A 23,316-nucleotide genomic window follows, 5' to 3' on the forward strand; every position below is an offset into this window, starting at 1 on the left:
CCGGACGTTCAGCAGCGAACAAATATGCTTGATGATGGTACCGAGTGCCGATTCTAGCTGCTAATTCTGCTTTACCCTCGATCAAACGATTGTGTGCCTAGAAAGAGGAACAAAACACAAAATTCAGTGGAAAGCAAAAATGCTAATATTTAAGTGCAGTGCCAGGTAATTAAAGGTTTTCGTTTTCGGTAAGGAAAGTAAAACAGAAGGCAAACTGGCCCTTGGGTGTAGGGGCGTGTACACGATAGCGTACTTTTGGTTTGGTGCAAAAAATTGGATACATCGGACGATCGCCAGTGTTTAAGGTCTATTTATGGAATTAATTGCAGAGGTATGCTTTTTCTTTTTTTGCACAACAGAAGCTATATTTGTACGAGAATAAAATCGGGTGGGATATGCTTTTCAATGGTAATTATTGAGAACGAAGGAAAGAAAAAATGCACATATGGCTAGAAATATGATGTTGCTGATTAGACACTCAAATTGAAGATAAGAAACAATTACAATATATTTCTAATGGAGCCTTCTAACGTACTTTACACTCATTTCATGCCGAATTACTAGCGTAAGCGTACTCTTTGCACTTTAAGTTGCCCTATCTACGAGAAAACGATGTCTAAATAAAATCATAATACCCGTTGAAAGAGTTAAAACAAAAGAAAACCTTACTAATGGCACATCAAAGCAAGATTCCACGGAATTTCCGTGTGTGGCTTATGAACAAATATTTAGTAAAACCATCTCGTTCAATCCAATTCTTTTTCTTCACTTCTCCGAAGTAACGCAATCGTGAGTGCCCACATTGGCCACCAACTAGCAGGAAACAGTAATAAAAACCTGACTGAAAGTCACCCTGATCCGCGTAACTAGTTTCGATTTCTGTCCTCATTTACGCCGCGATTTTCCCGTTCCGGCGGCAGGAGTCGCTTCCTTTCGCTGCGGACTGCCAACCCTTATGCCACGCTACTTGATACATTATATAGGTGAACACCGATTATAGCCTCACTCTACCGATCTACCCATCGAACATCAGGGGCTCGGTTTGATGCAGGTCCGGTGCAAAACAGGCACTCGGTTGCATACGGAAACCGGCTCTCGTCAACTGCTACCGCCAGTGACACCTCCGTGATGGTGTGGCGTGCTGTCCTACAAACAAGCAAAAATAAGGTTAAATGCACCAGCAGCAAGCAGCCGCCAGCGAGAGGAAGTATCGATCGCGAACCCTCCTACAGATCTCATTACCTTCGGGACAGGCTCGGAAGGGAATTATTTTCGATTTCAAAGCCTTCCTGGCGCGCGGTTCTCCGTGAAAGTTGGAAAATGGAAATGCTTACAGGTGTTGCACACGCTTAGCATACAGCAGCATCATCATGGGCAGAAGAAGTGATAGGAAGTTTGAGATTAAACTTCTTCTCAGAAACGATTAAAGGGAAAGTGAGGGGGTTTTTTTCAGCAGTCAAGAGAAAGTAAACAATCTCCTTTTTGTAGAACCAGTTTAGTAATCGGGAACTTGAGCGATAAGCTCATACTCTCATCGGTGAAGTATGATGATATGCAACAAGAGCCTGGCTGAAGCGCGGAGTAAAATTGGATTTTTTTTTTTACTTCTTCAATAGTGTGTTTTTCGCCGAATATTGTTGCTTACTTCTGTCCTTTAGCTCTGCTAAATCAGTCTCAGCTTGCCAACCCAACTGCACGAATTTACTGCCCCCAGAAAAAAGAAAGCTTGTTTCAATCTCATGCTAGTACCACGCTCCAAAATTTCCATTTTCCCGCCACGGCTCCAAACATTCCACCGCGATAGTGATCAAAACATCTCAAACCCCATTTTCCTGGTGTGCTCTGGTACAAAACAACAAAACAATCATTGCTCAGAATCGGCATGAAATCCGGTACTTGTCGAATGATCAAGTACTATCGTTTTCACAAAATCGCGTAGCGTGACACCGCGACACCGTTTCGGCGGCTGGGGGAATAGGTCTCGATTTCCTCCACTCTAATTGTCGAAAATCCCTCCGAAAGCAGCGCCGCATTGCACGCGGGGCATCATTAGCAACACTATCTTCTGCGACCACGAAAATCAACCTCCGAGTAATGGGCCTCCTGCAAGCAGCTCCTTTCACTCTCAATTCAAGCGCCGAGCTGAGTTTTGGCATATTTTCTGCCTTCCCAGCCCTCCAAAAGCGATTGGCCAAATGCTCTAAAACGGTCCAAATACATTGCGGCTTAAAGGCCCGTGAAAAAAATTAGGCGGAACCTTTTTGGTGCTCGAAAGTTTGGCACCTGCTTGTGTTTATACCTGGAGGAACACTCGAAAGACCAATTTCGGCTTCCCGCGATACTTCTTCGCCCCGTGCAGTGATGCGAGTCGATTAACCACCTTTTCATGCTAACAAATTTCACTCATTTTTCATTGTACTCGAAAATTTCACTCCATCGACCTTGATCTCAAATGCAAGCCACGAAGGCCGGTAAACCCTTCTGGACGTCCCCGGGGACGCGTTGATCTGAAACCGGCACAGTACGGATTTGTCACACCCAGGCAAGGATTTGTTGGTCGTACTTAGTCTTGGCGTTGGATCAACCACACGAACCTAATCAACCGTGTTGCACCGAGACGCAAAAAGAGCTTTTCGCAAAATGAAACTGTACCAGCGATCGTTCCGCGCACAGTACGGCGATCGCTTTCAAGGAACACTCCCTGCCCGGCTACTTCACAGCTCCGCCACATTAATGTTGTTCCGGCCACTGTTTTGCTTCACACATTAACCATCGCAATCAATTGGCACACATTTTCGACATGTTTTCCTTTTTATTGGGCATCGGGGTTCGGTGCTCTCGTTTGTAACCGCCCGGGAGACTTACCAACTCCTACCGGAGAGCGCCAGTTGAATCGATGCCGATCTCGACGTCGCATGATCGCGCGATCATAATCCAAAATATGACGGGCCCAATACGGGCGCCCGATCGTGGTGGCGATCGGGCGATTTAGGTTAGCATGGAGAAAGGTGCGCTAATTAATTATTGGCTGTCGAGCGCGGGCGCGAGCATGCTTCCAAAGCGGGAATACGGAACACGCCGTAGCTAACGACCATGCCACCAGTTTAGACAAAAACGTGATGGCAAACTGGCTGGAGTAGATCGACAGGTTTGACGAGTTCCATCGCGGGATGCGAACCAGGCGCATAAAATGCAATCAATGCATCATATCACGGGGACTAACCGTTTCCAACAGTCAGTCAGATGATGTAGAAAAGCATGTTTGAAAATTATAAAACGTATTTCGAAAAATGAGTTTGCATATAATCATTGTGCAAGAAAGCGCAATACAATAAGATTAAATGCTGGGAAGTTTTTTGGCATAAAAATTATCATAAGCCTAATAGCCCGGCTTGTCTCGGACGGATTCACAAAACAGAGAAATCCTACCCACGCTGGTGGCATCGTTTTTTTTTTTTTCGCTTTTTGAAAATCAAACCTTCATTTGATGACAGTGATTTCTGCAATATTTGACCTACTTCTCATCCATTGAAGCTGAAAGCTTTTTAAAGCAGAACAGACAAAGAAAAGTGCATTCTAAAGTGCATTGAAAGCTACCAACTAACTAATCTTCTGTGTTTGATGGTTTTCAGGGGACAACATGTTGCTTAATCAGCATTACAGTGCAAGTTTATCGTCTCCGGAAAGAAGTTTAAGTGAAGAAGATTATTCAAGTACCTCATTAAAGGTGACTCTAATAAATGTTTTACGATTTTAAACCAACTTTGCAATCATTTGTCCTCTGGTGAGTTGTTCCAGAGTTCCAGTAGCCTTATTATACCACTTGATCATGATCTTGATCATGGTTTGATTGGTGGACAATCACCGTTAACGAAACTTTTGCCATTCTTAAATATAAAAATAAAATGAAAATAAAATCGACACATCAATCTCTTTCGATACAAAATTACAAGAACTTGCAATTCTAAAAAACCTTTTTACACACTATCTTCCTTGCTATTCGCCGTGTCTGTCGGTAGCAAATTGTGGAACCGGCTGTTCCATATTTAACGCACCGTAATCACTGCACGACCGGTAGCTCAGCAACTGCAACACAGTCATCAACTGGAGGCTCGCTCAACCCGAACGCAAACTGGCACGGGAACGCAATCGACGAGCGCACACGCTGGAATGGGGACAATTTTCCAACCGTTGTCAAACGGCGGTTTTTTTTCTGTGACAATTTTCCTTCCTCACACACTCACACACACGCACACACAAAAACTGGAATGACGAATTTTATTATTTTGTCTGTTGCACTTTGTTATTGTTTCACTGGCAATAGCGCCCAAAACACCGATCTCAATCGCTACAATAACACTTACACAACACGTACAATCTACGATCTTCGCTGGCAGCTTTCTCGAACCACGCTCTGCAGGTAGGTCTGCACTGGTCGCGCGCTTAACATGGAATGAACTTGACTTTGAACATTCATCCACCGGCACGGTACGTCTACGCGAGGCATGTGCGCGCGCGCTCGCCCTCTCCAAGCGAACCGCTTATGCTGTGCAACCGGTGCAGTGGTGGGGAGAGATCAACCAACATTTCGACGGCGTACGCTATGCTAGGAAACGGGCTGCCAGGGAATCCACACAGTTTTCTTCCGTTTTGCCTAATATTCGCAAAACGGGTGCCATATGATGCGTGCGTTTCCATCGATCGAAAGTTTATTGTTTTACGAAATGTAGAGGAATGCGCAATGGGATCCGAGAGCATAAATATTTGCTTCGAAAATAGTTCATAAGCAATATATTAGGTTAAAAGCTTTGCATGAGTAGTATGTGATTAAATCATGCTCAGCACAGTAAAGTGCAATATTTTCCATACGGTTATGGCAACATAATATGAGGAAAGGAATCGATACTTCATCGATTTACAAGGTACCAATTTTGCATGATGTATACAGAAATTACGTCATGTTTATTGGTAAGCCTTCACGCCAGTTTTTACAAACAATATTCCATAGACCACAAACAGAAGTATTTATTTGTTGTTGTCCAATTTCATTTAATTTTTTTTTTTTCATTTTGTAATAAGCTTGACGCTGTATTGTCACTAACGCATGTAGCCTAATTTTATAGATATTTTCGTATTAACAGAGTAGTGAAATGATGTAACTTCTTCTTTTTAATTTTAATCGAAGCTTAGTTTTGAAGAAACATGCCTCAAAAATGAATTCAATCCAGAATAAAACATTGATTAATAATGCAGTTGAATGCAATCTAATGCTACGTTCAAGCAGCGGTCCATCTGCCGTAGCCAACATTAGTTATTAGCATATTGGTGATCCGGCAGAAATTGTCTACATAACATAACAAACTCAAAACTATACAATTAACACTAGAACTACTGCGATTTTGGCGCGTGCAACTCATCATTTTTATTGCCTGATTAACATTTTCATATTCCTTTAAGTTTGTACACTTTTCTTCATGCACATTTGATTGGTTGTTTCTTACACCAGCATAGAAAAAACCATCAAATAGAATTGGTCAATAATTGATCCTGTTGTGTTGCATCCTAGAAAATTAAATTCGTTTACAGCAAAATGATCAGAGCATCAGACTTTTATTTATTTAATTATTTTAAATACGATGGATTACGCCGTATTGTCAACACCACATGTATTGACTGTTTTATAAGCTAGATTAATGAGGCATTTCCTTCGTGTTTTTTGCCTTATCCCGGACATGCTCGGTCTATAACCATCAGCATTGTTACTCATAAAATTATTACCCTTACTGCTTTACTTCTTGTATGTTACATATTATCTCATAGTTATATTGCAAGAAACACGTGTGTCGGTTACATATAATAACCTTTTTGTGAAGATAGAATTGCACACAACGTTAGATTTTTTATTATCAAGTGCATAGAAATCAACATCCTATTTAATTTGTGAAAGTCGTGCATAAACATTGGTAGAATTGTTTAATTATAAAAAAATAAATCCACTTGAAAGGTATGAAACCAGTCAAGACGACTGGTCCGGTAGTTCTAGTGTTGGGAGTCCTAGACCTGCACACAAGAAGTAAATGATTGGATGTAGAAATAAATAAATAAACAGTGACAATTAACATGGAAGAATAACCATATGAGCTGTCTTAAACTATTTTTAAGTTGATTAGTCGTCACAAAGAAGCCAGCTTCGAATCCTCGAGTATTGTATGCTAAATGGGTCGCTAGTACTTATTGCTCTTAGTAGCGGTGGCTCGGTGGTGAGGTGACAGTGGTCCCGGTCTTCATAAGCCGGCCGGTGTTCAAATCCTATCTGAACTGTTCCTCCGTAGGGAACTACATGGTATCAGCAAGCCTAGCGCAGCAAGCCGCCATTCGATGGCTGCTGTTACCTAAAATATCTTTATGCCAAGAAGAAGTCTTAGTTGTTGGCTGCCTCTTAACGATCTCCAGGAGCTGTAGTCCGGTAAAAAAGGGGAAAGAGAGCTGATTTGCCCATGGTTTTTGTAGATTTTCTTTGGATGGTCTCAAATCTGTCTGTTCTTTTTGTTGATTTTAACACCAAACTAACAATTAAAATATGGGGAAAAATCAACGTTTGCATTTGTCCAGCTCTCATTGGAACTTGACGATGAGTTGCTAATCCATCCAGACTAGAAAATTTCTGGAAAAGGTTCTTCGATATGCTTTTATTAATTCATTATTCAGCATGACTGCTCAACGCCGTATTGTCAACACCGTATGAAATGACTTAATAGAAGAAAAATGACGATTTCTCCTTCCAGGTTCCAGGGTGTTCTCGGTTGTGAACATGTCAATAATTTTAGGTCCTCCAACGTCCTTGATTTAAACATATCCTGGAACTTTTGGTCACTGTTTCTGCATAACTGTCACATGGATTGTATCGTTTCAAACGTAAATCTCAAGTCAAGCGATCATTCAAACAAATTGTTCTCGCAGCTCAAACCCCCCGGCTATGTGCAACATTTTGATGCAAAAATAATTGGTGCAATATTGTACACCAAAGACTATCATCGAACAATTTCATTCGGCCGATATGAAAGGCAGCCGATAGTAAATAGCAGTAATCAAAATTAGCTACCTTCCGTTCTTCCTCTTTTCATGGTCAACTGGCGAATCTGAAATCGACCGTGTAAGTTCCTCCACATTGCAGCACTTGCGCGCGCGCATTTACCGTTTACTTTTGGGGAGCTTTTTTTTTAACGTGATTTGAGTTTTCTTTCCCCATACGTACAAATTTAATTAAATTTTCCTGCACGATTCTTAGTACGAAAGTAGGTGAGAACAACATGGCGCAGAAACAACATACTCAACGAAAATAAAAACAACCTCATACGGAAGCGAAGCTTTCTCGGCCCCGCACTTCTCGATTCCGCCGCAAAGATGTGTAGTAAGCACGCGAAAGCTTTCTGAATGGGTTTAGCAAAATCGGCTAGCACACACTTGAACGAAAGGCAAAATTGCTGGTGAAAATAACACGGATAACACCTCAAGCATCTTGACTTGCAGGTGGCCACGATTGTAGTCCCAGGTCTAAGCCAGATCGGAACGGATCAAGTACGGACCGCAATTGCCAATTACGAAACAGGGGTAGCGTGGTGATTTTGGCGTGATGTTATGTGTATTTATTTTTTACACATACCGATTGAACCGAACGGAACCGAAGCCATAGTATCAACCGGTTGCGGGAAAAATTCCGGTAGATCATCTCACATCATCGCACATCATCTCGGATCGATTCTCAAACACACCACTCGTATCAGAAGATCTGCAACCAATCGATGATGCTAGGCGTTGATGATGCTTGAAATCGTGTTATTTTTTGTAATCTACGTTCGGGAATTAGTTGCACGCACTATCAAAAAATTAGCTACACCAAACGATTGGGATCGAGGTTTTGTGGGGTACCGTTGCACATTAGCGCAACAGTCGTGGCATTGAGCAGAAGCAAGTTTGAATTTTCATTTTGATTTATTTTTTGATATTCATTTAAGGTCTGTAACATGATGAACTGATGCGGATAGGGTTCTAAAACATTTGAGACCCTCAGCAACAGTAAAGTATCGCTACTGGAATGGCCTTCCAACAAGGCGCTTATCATATTCAAAGGCTCTCTAAATGTACAATTCACTTATGGCCATATAACTTATTTTAAGGAAGCATCGATCGAAGAAAGAGGCGAACGTTGTCTCAGAGACTCAAAGCCTGTATAAATAAACGAAAATAAAAGCTACACCTGAGTACAGTGACAGATTCGGACATAAGGAACCTTATGGCAGAAATGACTCTGAGGTTTAAAACTTGGAAAACCTCGTATACAACCCCTTCTAAACCCCTTAAGACGACAAGATCCCTTCGTCATTGAGTGGGTAAAGTATCTTCAGTCCTACATCTCTTAATAGGCGGCTTGAGTAGCTTCATGATCAAGGCTTCTGGAAGATGAGGCTTGGAAGACGAAGTCCTGGCGAATATGACATCTTCTTCTTGGCTTAACGACCTCTAAATGCCGGCCATCGAAATGGCTTTCTAGGCTGCCGATACCACATAGTTGGTTAGTCAGTCCTAACTACAGGGGGACGGTCCGGATGGGATTTGAACCCCGTTCCTGCCGTTTGAAGACTGGCGCCGCAGTTGCCTACTCCACCGGACTGCCGCAATACGACACGGTTCTTCTATTGGAAACCACAGCTGTTTTGACTGCTAGGTGTCGTGCCAGATTTTGCTCTTTTTACTACGTGGTCTTTTGGTAGAGGCCTTTTTGACAACGAGATCAACGAGATAACTTGGATGACAAGGTGTCAAGATCTCTTATTCGATGAGGTCAAAGAGGCAGTAAAGATTCTCTTTCTTTTATAACTTTTCTTCCTTCCCAATGTAATTATCTTACATCAAATGTTTATTACTTTTATATAATGAGTTTAAAGTGGGCTACTTATAGCAAAATAAGGTTCTATCTGACATTTTTCATATTTCGTTCACTTGTTCAGTCTCAAAATGTTGGACATAAGTTATTTTTCATACCGCCAAATGCTTCTTCCGTTGCATTTGCACGAAACCAATAAAGTTGCAATTACAATCCGCACAGCCCACACTTTCCGTGCCCGTACAGCTTTGCGAGCACCTGCCAACTCACATTGCCAACATTCTTTCGTTCATTTACCCTCCCCCCCCCCCCCCCTCCCCCTGCAAGAACGTTTCGTAGCCCGTTTGTTGAGATAATTTCGAGATGTGCCGTGTGCGGAAGTGATCCAGAAAATTTTTAATTTTCCACCATTCCTGTGCCAATGGATGATGAAACCACATCGGAAATATGTACAACGAATTGTGCCTCGCCAGCCCATTCCCATTCAAACCCATCGCTAGCCAACTGGAACCGATCAAACCCGATTCCGCTTCAGGATGAAGCGAACAATATTCTCTCGATCGAATTTAGATAAATTTTGAAGAACCCACTATGGCTAGAACTGTAACGCTATGTACAGTTCGGTTTCATTAACTAGCGTCAGTTATACAGACGTGAAACTGGGGTGGACGACTAGTGCACCCCTTTGCACGGGTAAGTGTAAATTGTGTGTTTTGAAAATGACTTTGTACATCAGCGCATCGACGCCCGATTGACAGGAAAGCGGCAATAGGCCTGACGCTGCTGTTGTTGCTGCAAGAAGGGAATAATAACTCTATTCGAACGGGTCCGTGCCGTTAGCTGCACTCAAAAAAAAAGGACCACCTGCTTGCATTTGGCCACATTCACTTAGGGTCTCCCCAGCGAATGGATGTGTCGATGAATGGGAAAAAATGCCAATCATGGCTTCAAACAATTTCGTCCGCAATTGATTCACGATAGAGGGTTGGTTCGTGATAGTATAGTATTTAAAAGAAGGAAGTACGTTTTGATGAGCCATTCGTTCCAAAAGTATGTGGACGAATTCAAATGTTGATGTTCAGTAGGACCAACATTTTTGCCCAGAATACATGGCCAGGCGCGTTAACTGCCTTCTTTATCTTTATTAAAATATTTTTTATCATTTTTTGAAACTCCATAAGCTCTGCCATTGAATTCACATCATCCCTACAAGCTAATCAGGTCAGCCGTCACACACACACGGCCGAATTCTCGTCAATTTATGCTAACGTACCGCAGAAACCAGATTTCGCGTAATCTTGCACACTCTCTCGCTCGTACTCCCTTGTCTTCTCACGAGCCGTTTCGCCGTGCAGCAGACATTCCCGCGTTTTCTCGCCGTATGGTTTGTTCCGAAACGTTAATCCGACTTTTTGGCCCGCAACGAACCAACTGCACCAAACTGATGCGAAACGGTTAATCGCTCACACCTGTAATGAGCGGTGGAAAAACGGGTGGGAAAACGATGAACGAATCGCGCCGGCCATAAGGGCCAGAGTACGCACATCGGCTAACCCACACTAGAACGGCGTGGTGCCGTACGAGAACTTGCCAAGACGGGGGAGCATAGGGCAGCTAAACGGCGAAGAATTAAGATCAATCGGCATTAATAATCTAAATCATCATGCCAAACGGGCTTCCACCCACCGTTAATGGCGGGGCGATAATTTATTTTCCTCGCACCATCGACTTTTCTGCGCGAAAAGATGGCAGTGGATAAGGAAGAAAAAATAAGGTAAAGCCCTTCTTACACCGCAGCGATACGCTCTACATCTGATGAGGTTTTCGGATTATGTGTCTGTTGTCATTCATGCTACTTTCCTCAAATCTTAGAGTGTAAATCCAATGAGCTAAGAAAATGGTGTATTGAGCGTATCGGTAGTAAGGTGATTAGTTGGGCATTAATGTATTGTATGTTAGTGATCAATTATAAGAATGAGAAACTGGTTATTATACCTTCCTTAAATGTATGTTTTGATGAAGTTACGTTTTAAGAATAGCTGACAATATTGCTTCTAAAGTTTATCCAGCATGACAAAAGAACAATTAAAAACTACAAACAAAACAGTACTAACATCAATAATTTTGCATTTTTCTTCTTCGAATTCCGTTTCGATCATATTATTTAAAAAATTAAATAAAAAAGGTTTCAGCGAAATTGTTTTCAAATGAAATAGTGCAAGTTGTAGCCTACTGGATTACTGGACACCTGATCTGACACCAAGTTTATCACAATTCGGGTAGAAGCCCGAAACCGAAATCGAGTTTCTTCGAAGCAGCGAATATAATCAAATAAATTTGTTTATTTAAATTTTACAAACTCTAGCATATTATTGTTCTGTTCATCCCTACATTGCTCTACATTTACTCACTCAGGATTTTTTCAAAATTTGCATTGTCACCACCTGGAAGGAAAGTACAATGATGGAAGTCTTTTCCGGATCTGCAGAACACGTGATTGTACGCGGGGTGCCATCGATCGTGCCGATGATTCCATGCTCCAGTACTGAATATTTCTATTCTGAATCGCACCACTCCGAATTTAAAACTAATAGCTGCTTAAACTGTACATAATTGACTAATAAATAAATAAAACCTTACTGAAGAATATTTTTGAACAAATTTCACTACACATTTTGTACAAATTTGAATTTATATTCAAAAAATGAAGCTCGTTCCCACTATGTTAAACGCGAGCGTGCTCCAAATAGAAGGGGCGAAAACATGGGCGAAATAGGCGAACATATTTCAAATCAAATCGGTTGCAGCTTGTTGTATTATAACATTACAATTTACATTACTTGCAATAGTTTATGTTTTTCCTTTCTCATAATAACATATCTTATGTGACACTTAAAAGTGAACATTACAGTTCGTTGATTTATAACATTCTGGACGACATTTAATGAAAATCGATACACTTGTATGTTGTTAACTCCCTGAAACCAATACCGTGACCCATGCGGACAATTTTCCCGTACGTAAGAGTGACTTTCCTGCTACGTGGAAATAAAATTACAAGAACGAGACATTTTATGCCAAGCTTTCTTAAAATTGTATGTGATACAACCTTAAAAAAGATTAATATAATGTAATTAGTGTAATGACGGTACTCTACTTTATTCTAGCTTTTTCCATCAACTGGCAACCGTTAGCACTTCACATCCTTCATCAGTTATAAGAACAGTGTGCTCAAACTGGGCACTGCGAGCATTATCCGTTGACACAGCCGTCCACATATCCTCTAGCACTTCGGCCTCACACGTTCCTAATGAAAGGACGGGCTCAATCGTGAAGGTCATACCCGGAATCATTACACCAGGATAGTCATTATCTAACAGAAAAAAAAACACTTTGCATTAGTGAACGAATCGTACCATACTTAACTTGAATGTCTTACCGAAATGAAGAATATTTGGTGGTCCATGGAAATAGCTACCAATGCCATGGCCAGCAAACGCTGGCATCACACTCAGCTTTTTGCGCTTAGCGAACTTGTCGATCGATTTTCCTATCACGCAAATCGGTTGACCAGGACCGCAGCATAGTATAGCTTCAGCTAAACACCGTTCAGTGCATTCCACCAGAAACCGTCCTCGATCGTCCACATTACCGATAAGCACGGTCTTGGAACAGTCTCCGTGATAGCCATTGAAAAATACCGTGATATCTATGTTGATGATATCTCCATCGAGTAGCTTTCGATCATCCGGTATCCCGTGGCACGCTACATTGTTCACGGATGTGCATACCGATTTGGGAAACCCTAAATAGCGCAACGGTGAAGGATAAGCATTTGCTTTGATCGTTTCCTCGTGTACGAAGCGATCAATTTCATCCGTGGTAACACCAACCTGCAAAAGGATAACGCATTATTACATTACACCTTCGAATGCTCTGCCCCAAACAATACCTTTGCAAACGAACAAGCACTGTTCAGTATCGTTGCGGCAAGCTTACAGCTGTCTCTCATGCCATCGATTTGCTCGGGTGTTTTTATCTCCGACTGTCCCTCGCCCGTGCTGGGAGAATTCCGGACGAAGTAGTACGATGGTTTGGCGATGTGCTCTGGAACATGTCTTTCCGGTGAAACGTTTCCCAGCTCGGTGATAAGATGGCACGTTCCAAGATCATATCTGTGCCAATAGAAAGCGTTGTCTTGTTACGCACAGTAGCAAAACCCTGCGGGGCGGTAATTACTTTTTTCGCCTTCCAAAGAATGTTCGGCACCAGGAAGCTCTCCAAGTTTGTAGTCCGTGTTTTAAAAGGGTAGTTGTTTTCAACATTATGGATACACTTTTACCAGGAGTCTCTTAATTCATTCCATAGAAAAACAAACAACAACAACAACTAATCGCACCAATGTAATGGTAATGTAATGATAAAACCCATTCTGTATTTACAGTTCTAAGCTGCGCGTCAAAAACAGCTGATTATGCAAATTTTGCTTGAGCTTCCCTGAAATGTCAGTACGACAACGTCTCACTATGGGAAAAATATTGGACATAAATCAGCCTTGCTATTATTTTAATTTTTTTACATGGATGTGAGTTTTGAGAAAGGGGCCGAATAAATTCAAATTTCTATCAGAGGCCATTTTGTCCATAACGGGATTCGAAATGGTAAAATGTGAGGCCTCTAGTTGTGAGATGCATTTGGTACTGCTAGCAGCGAGGCCCCTATCGATGTGGTTGTTTACATGTGACGGGTTGAAGAAGGGAGGGGAAGGTGGTCCACTTATGGGAAGGTCAAAGTCTGCCTTCTAACCCGATTGCGTGATGCAACAACGATCTTGACACGACAGTACCGGGGTTCAAATCCCATCCGGAGCATTCCCACGTAGTGAGAATTGACTACCCAACTATATGGTATTAGCAACTCTTGTAAGCTATTAGATCGCCAGCGTTCCTGAGCAACAAGAAGAAAAAGAAGAAAAAAAGATTTTTTTTCGTTTTTTTATAGAGGCTTTGAGTCTTAGAGACTACTTTCTCCTCACAAAAGATGAATATTGCCAGCGTGACCTGGAAGGTCGATAGGATAAGAAGAAGACGAGGAATGGGAACTGTTCAGATTGGTTTTGTTGTCTAATCCTGAGGCTTGAAAGATTTGTCGTTACCACTTGACCCGCATATAATAGTGATTTTACCGCGTTAATTTCTCTTAACGTCAGCAGAACTTTCCGGATAAATAAAAGTCTAAACATACTCTTTTCAGCGCTCACCCAGTTTTGTTCACCGTGTCGTAGGAAGACACGTGTATTTCGCTCTTCTATTATCGATCTTAACACGTTAACGGTTTGCTCGGTTCTTCTCGCCAAGCTCGTGCCCACGGTTTATCTAAAGTTCATGCCCAAATATGGTCATGAGTTTCCCTGTCCTAGATTGCAACTATTCCTTACCGTATTTGGGAATGTATTTTTCAGCCTAGGACACACTTTGTTCCCCGGGAAACTATTCTTCGCATAGTCTCTTTGTGGCCTAAACTACCACTACAAACAATCACTCGTGCACAGCGCCATATGTTGGGAAGAAGTTACTAAAGTTTTCCATAGTATTATTCCATCCAGTTTTCGGTTTCCATACTAACATTTTAGTCGAACCCGTCGACTATTGATGACTGGTGGCATTTACCATAAATCCAGATTTTTTATATCTCCTCTTCTTTTATACAATTAGTATTATCGATAAATTGACGATTCTAACCACTCACTGTGTATCTTCTGTATATTGCATAGCGATGAGATGACCATGGCTTATTATGATCGACATGACTGAAGCGAAAATTATCTTCAAAGTGATGAGTACACAAGCTAAGTAACTAAGTGTGTGATGTTTAGTACACTTTAGTTAGCGAGGGTATTATTTGTCCTTGATTTTTTCTGCCTGGAAAAATAAGCTTCATCGATTTAAAGAAAAAGGAACATTTCATTAGTTTGCTTTTCCAACTACAGCCAATGTGCTACCAAATCTAAACTCCCTGCAATACTCTCGATCTAACGGATCGACCTTGCGAGGGTGTGAATAAAATAGTCAAGAGTTACGCGCCATAAACATTGCTTCACCAAGAGCACGATGTGCAACTGCGATGCCCACTTGCCCCCACCATTACAGAGCGGCGATCTTAAACTCTTCGCTTTATTATTATGTTTTACTTACACACGGTTCTTTTTATTACGGTTGATTATTACAATTATATTATTACTGTCCTCCACACATTATAGCTTTTGATCGATAGCGGGTTTAGCGGTAACGCTGGCGCATCACAATCCGTGCATCCGAGTTGCGGAGTTTTAAGCTACGGTTTTACGACCGATCAGCGTACGGTGGTCGCCATGGGACCGTGTAGAAGCAGTGAGGCACACTGAAGATGGCACATATGGTGGTAAAAATAGGGCTACGGGTGGCTAACACGCGGGTGCACCGTCTTTGGTCGGTCACGACGATCGCTCTTGGGTCGGTGCAAAGGGGTTGGGCCTAGCCTTAACCTAAGTTTGCGGCAGCATCCGGCTAGCCCGTGGATGCAGTATGCAGCAGCCGTGCACTAATTATAAGCCATGGTTGGTCAACATTTCTGCACTTTGCTCATCAGCGCGTTATTGCATTTTTAATGAGCCAATGTGCTGCATCAAACCTCGTTGGAGGATGTGGGTGGAGCGAGCGACACAAGGGTGCGGATGGTCTGCCGCTTTAGCGATCGTGACGAGCCCGTGGAGGTGGGATCAATTGTGGCCGGCTGGGCAGGATACGGGGTTAGATACGGCGCAGGTCAACAAGACTATTATCGTGCTGGGGCGGTGAGCTCGAAAGTGTTTTGATTGACCGGACTTAGAATGTGGCGGAAGGTCTAGCAGGACCTCCTGCTGGTTTGCTCATTGCACACACTTTATTGAACGGCCGGGCAGTCAAATAATTTACTTAACATTTCTATCGCCAAGCCGAGAAAGTCCATTACCGTCCGGACGGCTTGGGAATGTGATGCGCGTGTGAGCATTTAACATGTCATATAAACGATTTTTTAAACATCGTTGCGCTTCTTACAAGCTTGCATGCTGACTACAACTTTTCATTTGATTGCTCTGCTGTGCACAAAGGCTATGCCTAGCCGCTCGTTTGTAAGTGTAACGTGGGGTGGGATTGATGAAGACCAGCTGGTCACCAGCACCGTTACTTGACGGATTTTATTGTCCTTCGTGTTTTGTGCAAGAAAAAACAAGCGGGGAAATTAGCAGGCGGACGGATGCCACCGTCCATTTAAATGCACCAAGTCCGCTGAAGCAATCCAATGATGGGCTGGTCAGGTGACGATAGTTACTACTCTCTGTGCACAAACTGTACCAGGGGCAGATTAAGAGTACAATGATAACGTACGCGATAGCGCGTTTGTAATCGAGCACAATTTTACGATGTAGACGTTGAACTAGTTTTCAAATGCGGAACAGACATAACCCACAGACAACTGGTTTTTGGTTGCGTGGTGCCTCTACTGCCAGTCCAGTTGAAGTAGTTTGGTGCGAGTCGGACAAAATAAAAAACGTTGCATGAGGGTATCCTGCACTTGTGTGAATATTGCAGTGTAATATTTCGAACAAATCGATCGACCTTTTTTTTAAGTCTTACTACTAGCAAGACGCATTTTGTGCATAGAGTTTGAAAACTTTTCCAGTACAAGTAGAGCGAAGGATGCAACAAGTCCTCCTGAGAATATGAAATAAATTTATAAATAAAAAAAAAGAAGCTAATGTTGCCTTAACTTACCTCCTAGCACACCGAACGGTATTGTAACTCCTTTTAACACAACCGGATGAACCAAAGATCCGCCTTGGCATGTTGGGATGTCATTGCTGCACTGTCCTAAAAGACGTCTTATTATGCCCAATTCTTTAGCTCTCGTCAGCCTTGAACGGTTAATCAAAAAGATAAAGTAAGTTAGAGGAATCCAAAACCAGATCCCAGCAGGCATATAAGTTCTCACGTCAATTTAAACTGTTCCGTGTACATGCTTTTCTTCGGTAACACGAAACTCATCAATTGAAGCACACTGTACAGCCCATCCATCTTTACCGTAGAGGGGACCATCGATGTACAACATCCATATTTTTTCGTTGGGCGTATGTTATTGAACGGATAAAAGAAAGGAGACATGAAAGACAAATCACAATCACACCTTCAAACGGAAAACTTGACAGCACAGCTGCCCGTGTGACCGATCGCCGTAACACGATACGATCGAATGTAAGATTTGTATTTACCGTACGCAGTTCGCAAACTTCTTTTGCTTCAAAGTGGTCAGCAATCGGTCGGAAAGCTTCAGTCATCTCGCAGTGTAAAGCAAATCCGCCCTGTTTCAGAAGCCGAACAGCTGTAGCGATATCGGTGTAGCTTGCGCCATCCATTATGGTGCTAATATTTAGCTGATCGTGGGATGTAGAATAAGGATGTTAGTTAAATTAATTTAATTGCTCACTGCAATACAATTGGATAGAGAAAATAGCTTACTTTGGTAAGTGCTCGATTATATGAATCATTATTGAAGAGAATAACAAGTGGAGCGTTCGCTAGCTGATCCAGCGTCGTCGGACCCCGATTAGTGCTACTAAGCAGCTCACCAACGATGGATGCCGTGTAATAGTTGTACAGTAGAAAATTCATTATCAACACCGCAAAAATCACTATTCGCAGGGATGCTGTTGTTGAGGTTTGTGTGGAGCCTTGCTGAGCGATCAAACCGATCATATCCATCAAATAGTGGTTCGGAGCGCAAGACGACAGTTCCTTGTGGAATATGGTCAAACACTGCCAAACTGCAAGCACTAGAGCAAATATGCCAGCTGCACTATACCATGTTGTGCTGGTAAATGGGGAAAAGTAAGTAAATTCTTGCGTCGCTCCATTTAATTCTGGTGTGAGTCGAAATATAAATCCCAACCTGGAAAAAATCAATAAACCAGTAGAGAGCTAGAGCTTCGATTTAATGCAACCACTCACTTGTAAATCCAGGATTGAAGCAAAATTTGAACGTTTAGTGGTTTATCTCCCAAACTTTGAAAAATTCCTGAACCTACAACATCGTAGTGTTCAAGAGCCTCTGAAAGCTTATAATTCGTTTGCTCATATTTTTCTCTAAAAAATTAGGAGAATAGTTTGTTCATACATTTGCAATCAAGTTAAGCTGATTTGATATACTCACGAAAAGTTATGTACGTCCTGTAAATATTTCAGCAGTGCAAAATGGAACTTCTCATGACCAAGCATACTTTGCGTGCCATATTCATGCCACTCTGTTGTTATTAAACTACCGTCAAAAGAAGGAGACTAAAACAAGAATAATCAAATACACACAATAAACCTAGGATAAAGCTATCTTACCAGCAGAAATCCGCGAAGTTCAAGTCGATGAAAATTTGTTCTAAGTTTAACTTTACTAAAGCCATCAATTATATGAAGTCCTGACTCGCGTCTCCAATGTCCGAGGTTAGCCGTTTGGAACGACGAATCACAAAGTTTGTTGCGAATTGCATACAGATCTACAAGATGATACAGTGAATCGTTTGTAGCTCTTTGGATCCATAATACGTCTGAATCAAGTCGTAAACAAAACGTTCCTTTCCTTTTCAAAATAAGATTCTGTAGTTTAAGTTCTTTTGCATATAATATCCAGGTAAGAGATCCAGCGAAGCTATCTTCAGATGAGTTCTGTAAAAGAAATTAGAGTGGTTATTGTACTTTACATTTTTTTCGATTTCTTTTCTTTCCCAAACCGTTTCAAAATATTTTTGAACCGCGGGACAGTCAACATCAGCTATAATCGTAAACGATCCTGATGCTTTTGATACAGTTGATGACATCGTAGCAATTGTTTGATTGTCGATGTGCCGTTCAGATTGGACAAAGACACCTTCTTCCATCAACTCTTTTGCAAGCAACATAAACGCTGAAATAATTACCCAAATCGATAGTTATTTTTGCCATTTTGCTACCACACCGTCAATGAGACATCATACCTTCGTTACAAAACACGATTAGCGCACGATTTGTATGCTTGTACAACAAAATTTCTTTTAGCATTTCCACTTCTAAACTAGAGTTGCAACAAGCAATCCAACAACTTATTAAAACTACCAAAAACAGTTTCATTATTCTACAGATTGCTGAATATTCCGCATCGGTTGATTTGAATGCTAGAAATGAACATTATTGCCAAATAACCGTTGCTTAAAACAAACAACTTTAGCGCCATTACCGTTCATCATTTATGCGCAATCACTGTCACGATCCATCAGTCATAATTTGCGGTTGACATCAAGCAATTTAAATTGACAATCTCTTCAGCTTATAACTAGTTGCTAGTGTGTAGGATCTATTTTTGATCACCTAAAATATTGTGCAGGAACAAACCCTCCACACACACAGCGCTGATGTATCAACATGCTAGTATTCTCGGCGTAACGGGTCCCCAAGTCTGATTGTACGCCCCCGTACGCTTTCCCGTTTTTCCACCAGATAAATTAACCCCGATAGTGCGATTCCAACTGCAAAAAAAAAATGGCAAAGATAGAAACTAATAAAAAAAACAGGTCACCATTCGAAAACCATTAGCATCGCGACGGCTGAGGCCTCGCGCTGCGTTTGACAGCCATGCACAAGCGGCGTTTTGGCATCTTTTACAACCTCCTAATATAATAAACGCTAGAGAAACCTCCGTCAATTCCACCGAGTAGACCGTTGCACTTCCTTGGCAGATTGGCTTTGCTATTTTGTGGATCCTATAAATCCGCTTTACGATGCCCGTTTCCTGTGCTCGCATCAAGCTTTGTGGAACGTGGAGCGAAAAGCAACGAGACGCAATTAGCACAGCGAAGCAGGAAAAAAAATGTTCCCGAATGCGTCGCTTATATGAACTTACGTGATTTTGAAGAGCTCACTGTACATGCTGTGTTTTGGCAGCACGAATGCCATCACACGAATGTCGTACTTGTACAATCCTTCAACCTACGATAAAAGCAGAACACCAACTTGTTAAGCCGTTGATCTATCAGTCCTATCAGGGTGAAGAGATGTGGTTATAAATGGTCCGGTACCGTTCTTAGCTCGCATATCTCATTGGCAGTGAACTGATTGGCGATGGCGGGATAAACTTCTGTCAGCTCACAGTGTAGCACGTGTCCGCCGCGTCTCAGATACGGTACCGCATGTTCAACGTCCGTAAACAGTGGCAGATCGTCTGGCGATCGGGGTGGTAAAGCTTTCCGCTCATACATGCGTGTACTGTACGGTAGTGTTTGTTCCTGCGTGCGAGAGATGGAGAAACAAGGCATGATTAGCCCTTTTACTAACCACCGCCAAGCAAGTCCTGTCGGTATCCACTTTTCCGCTAATCTATTGTTATGATCTGGCGGAACACGAATGAATCACCCTGAGCAGAATTCGATGATAGCCCGTGTCGGTGAGGGACAGTTTCAGCGAACTATCGATCACTTGCGGAATGCTTTCCGGGCCAATCATCTTCGAGCTCAGCAGCCCACTGACGACCGTGGAGGTGTAGTAGTTGTACAGCACCAAATTAGCGACCAGCAGCACCATCACGGCGACTCGTGCCGGAACCAGGCGCGAAACGTGCGGAACACCTTGCTGGGCGACACACGACAACACGTCCAGCACGTAGGCCATCGTCGCGCGCGTACGTTCGCGATGGTACGGACAGCGTACGGAAAGCAGGGCCAGATACTTCAGCACCACCACCGACAGTGCGAGCGACAGCAGTAAGGTAACCCAAACCGATGGCGAAAATGGAGCAACGAAACCGTTTCCTTCCGATTTGCTCCCGATGTCCGGTGTGATTTTGTAGATGAAACCAGTTCTGCAAGAGAGCGTCGATTGAGTTAGCGATTGTGGTCTGGTTTTTGCGTCCGAAAGCCCTACTCAAACGCCCAGCTGTAGTGGATCGAGTCCAGTTCCGGCTGACGACTCAATCGCATGATGATACCCGTGGCAGCGACGTCTGTTTCGTGACGCTGCACCACTCCCAGCAGTCCCAGCCGGTAGCCCGAACGTAACCGACCGGCCCAACCTCTTGTTGGACGATATTTGATGCTAGTTTGGCAAAAGTACAACGGAATTAATGGATAGAATCACACATCAACGTACAACTCACGTAAAGTTGTGATAATCTCTCAAGACAACCAGCAGCGCATAGTGATACTTGACGAATGCCACTATTCCCTTGGTTAGGCCGGGTTCGCCCAGCAGCCGATCTACCACTTCGGATGTAACATTTTCTCGATCGATCTGCCAAAATAGTCCAACAATTGAGCAGCTCAGTTTTGCATCGAAAAATCACCCCCTTACCGATACCAACCACAGTCACTCCACGCAGCTGCAGGAAGTTAAAGTTTTGCCGAATCTGGTACGTGCTATAGTTCGCCGTCAACCGTATGCCACTTTCATTACTCCACTTTCCTACCAGCGTTTGGTAGATATCTTTGCAAAGATGGCGCCCTTTCGAATAGATATCGAACACATTAAACACCCCCCGGTCGGCCGATTCGACTGCCGTAATCAGATCCGAGTTCATTTGAATTCCGCTTACGTTCCAAAGCGCCCGTTGCAGCACCGTCCCCATGCCGGTGGTGTTTCGCGATAGCAACAGCCAGCTGATGCTGTTGTTCATGTAGCGATGCCGGGAGACCTACAAAGATAATGCTTCGGCAGGTGAGAAGATTCTGCCACGGCAGCCACACACTTACGTCCCCCAAAAGCGTCGACGCTCCCGGGCATGTGTAGTCGAGCACGGTACACAGCTTGGCGAACTGGTGGCGAGGTGCGAAGATCGTGGTTGCGTTGGGATAGCGATTGTCCGCGGTAATATCGATGAAGCGTATCGATACGCTTCTTGTATTAGTGGCCTTTAACAGGTAGACATGATCGAATGTCGGCCTAGCATCGACTGTGAAGCAGTCGAAAATGATGGCATGCTTGCAGTTTTTTAGTGTTACGAAATCCACTACGAAACGTTCTTCGTTTGTTGGAGCTGGAGCTTCAACTACAGCGGTCGTCCAAATTGTTATGAGCATCAGAGCTAGAGCGCACATGGTTGATCAATGCCACTCGGCACACGATTGAGCGTTGAGTCTTGCTGCATTATGCTTTTCTAGCGCATGTCGTGCTGAATGTGATTGACAGCATAAACCCACATCATAACTTATTCAAGTGCACCCAAGCATTGTTGGGGACATTTATTTGAAATTCCTCTAACATAACTCCTTAAGGAATTTTTCAAAAGTGACATAGTAAAGTTCCTTAAACTCTACTTTAATACATCAATGCTTCTTCATCAAACAGACGCTTTATCTCGTCATTCGTCCGGTGGCAGCTGTTGATGGGATAATAACGACCGATGAAGCACGCCTTTCACAATCGATTGTCAACGGCGTACGGCGTACAAAAAAGAGACAACAGTGTCTCGTGACCTTCCGGCCGATGTGCAGGTAATCGATACAGCCCCGTGCAAGGGTTTGTGATCTCCAGATCCGTCACCAGTTCCAGATTGCTTTTCTTGTTGTGCTCTGTCTCGCTTAAACAGAGTTAATCGGGTGGTCCGGGATCTAGAGCACTGCAACACCGAACTGCAGTGGTCAGGTGGTGTATATCTTCGCACGCGCACAACGACATACGCCGCTTAAAATGTGCTACCATCAACCTTGACCATTTCCATCTCGTTTCCACCGGTGCTCCCACAAAACCGCAAGCACATATGTGCAGTTTGCACGCCAAGCGGATGCACCTTGTGGTAAATATAATAAAATTATAATTTTTATTACACATCCTTTGTTTGCATTCAAAACCCCTCCTAGTCTGCATGTCATTGACGCCAGCTTTGGCGGCTTGGTCGAGGGAAACGTTCGATCACTTTTACACCCCTAGTCACCTTGAGCAAACCGGCAGCGGACAGGAAACCGAACGTCAACACCGGCCAACCGAACGCTGTTAGCTGGTTTCTTTGGCCGGTGCTGGATGAAGTTTTACGCAAAACCCTACGCTTGCCCGCTACGTTACAGCTTTCCATTGTGACATTATACATAATTATATGCAAAAGATTGACATGGCAGTAATAGACCCGCGGAAAGGTAAGGATAACCGCAAAAGAAACCGGCGAGGTGAAACATCCATTGCCGTATGTGGATCACTATTAAAAATGCAAATGTTATGTGATGTAAGAACTAGGTACGAACATTTATAAGCTAAAATTTGCATCCCGGCTGCAGCCATTTACTGTTTATAATTGGTGTCTTATTTTATACAACAAAAAATACCAACAATCAAACGGATACTTTATAATGTTGTGGCAAATCATTACACTTCCATAGTAGTGGAGGAACTTTGTTGTGAAAGTGCTCA

At 42.8% G+C, this 23,316-nt stretch overlaps 3 protein-coding genes across 3 annotated transcripts in view; all 3 read right to left on the reverse strand.

Moving 5' to 3' along the window:
• LOC126560407 (methionine aminopeptidase 1D, mitochondrial) overlaps nucleotides 1-14,691 on the reverse strand; it is a 312,884-nt gene extending 298,193 nt beyond the window's left edge. The window contains exons 1-4 of the mRNA XM_050216367.1: nucleotides 14,633-14,691; nucleotides 12,837-13,059; nucleotides 12,324-12,777; nucleotides 12,037-12,257 (exon numbers count right to left, since the gene is read on the reverse strand). Of these exons, the coding sequence (XP_050072324.1) occupies nucleotides 12,061-12,257; nucleotides 12,324-12,777; nucleotides 12,837-13,059; nucleotides 14,633-14,691 (933 nt within the window). The 3' untranslated portion in view covers nucleotides 12,037-12,060. The remainder of the gene's footprint in view (nucleotides 1-12,036; nucleotides 12,258-12,323; nucleotides 12,778-12,836; nucleotides 13,060-14,632) is intronic.
• Nucleotides 14,692-16,528: 1,837 nt separating this feature from the next.
• On the reverse strand, nucleotides 16,529-16,998 carry LOC126560408 (uncharacterized). Its single transcript, XM_050216368.1, has 3 exons — nucleotides 16,895-16,998; nucleotides 16,678-16,817; nucleotides 16,529-16,617 (listed from the first exon to the last, which is right to left on the reverse strand). Exons 1-3 carry the CDS (start codon nucleotides 16,996-16,998, stop codon nucleotides 16,529-16,531), a joined length of 333 nt encoding a protein of 110 aa, XP_050072325.1.
• Nucleotides 16,999-19,334: 2,336 nt separating this feature from the next.
• LOC126564601 (ionotropic receptor 75a) lies at nucleotides 19,335-21,525 on the reverse strand. The gene is made up of 8 exons (XM_050221680.1): nucleotides 21,278-21,525; nucleotides 21,074-21,207; nucleotides 20,842-21,012; nucleotides 20,335-20,779; nucleotides 20,001-20,207; nucleotides 19,826-19,911; nucleotides 19,591-19,730; nucleotides 19,335-19,451 (listed from the first exon to the last, which is right to left on the reverse strand). Exons 1-8 carry the CDS (start codon nucleotides 21,491-21,493, stop codon nucleotides 19,351-19,353), a joined length of 1,500 nt encoding a protein of 499 aa, XP_050077637.1. The 5' UTR covers nucleotides 21,494-21,525; the 3' UTR covers nucleotides 19,335-19,350.
• Between the last annotated feature and the right edge of the window lie 1,791 nt (nucleotides 21,526-23,316).

The sequence above is a fragment of the Anopheles maculipalpis genome, chromosome 3RL, assembly GCF_943734695.1.
Source record: "Anopheles maculipalpis chromosome 3RL, idAnoMacuDA_375_x, whole genome shotgun sequence".
Lineage (NCBI taxonomy): Eukaryota > Metazoa > Arthropoda > Insecta > Diptera > Culicidae > Anopheles > Anopheles maculipalpis.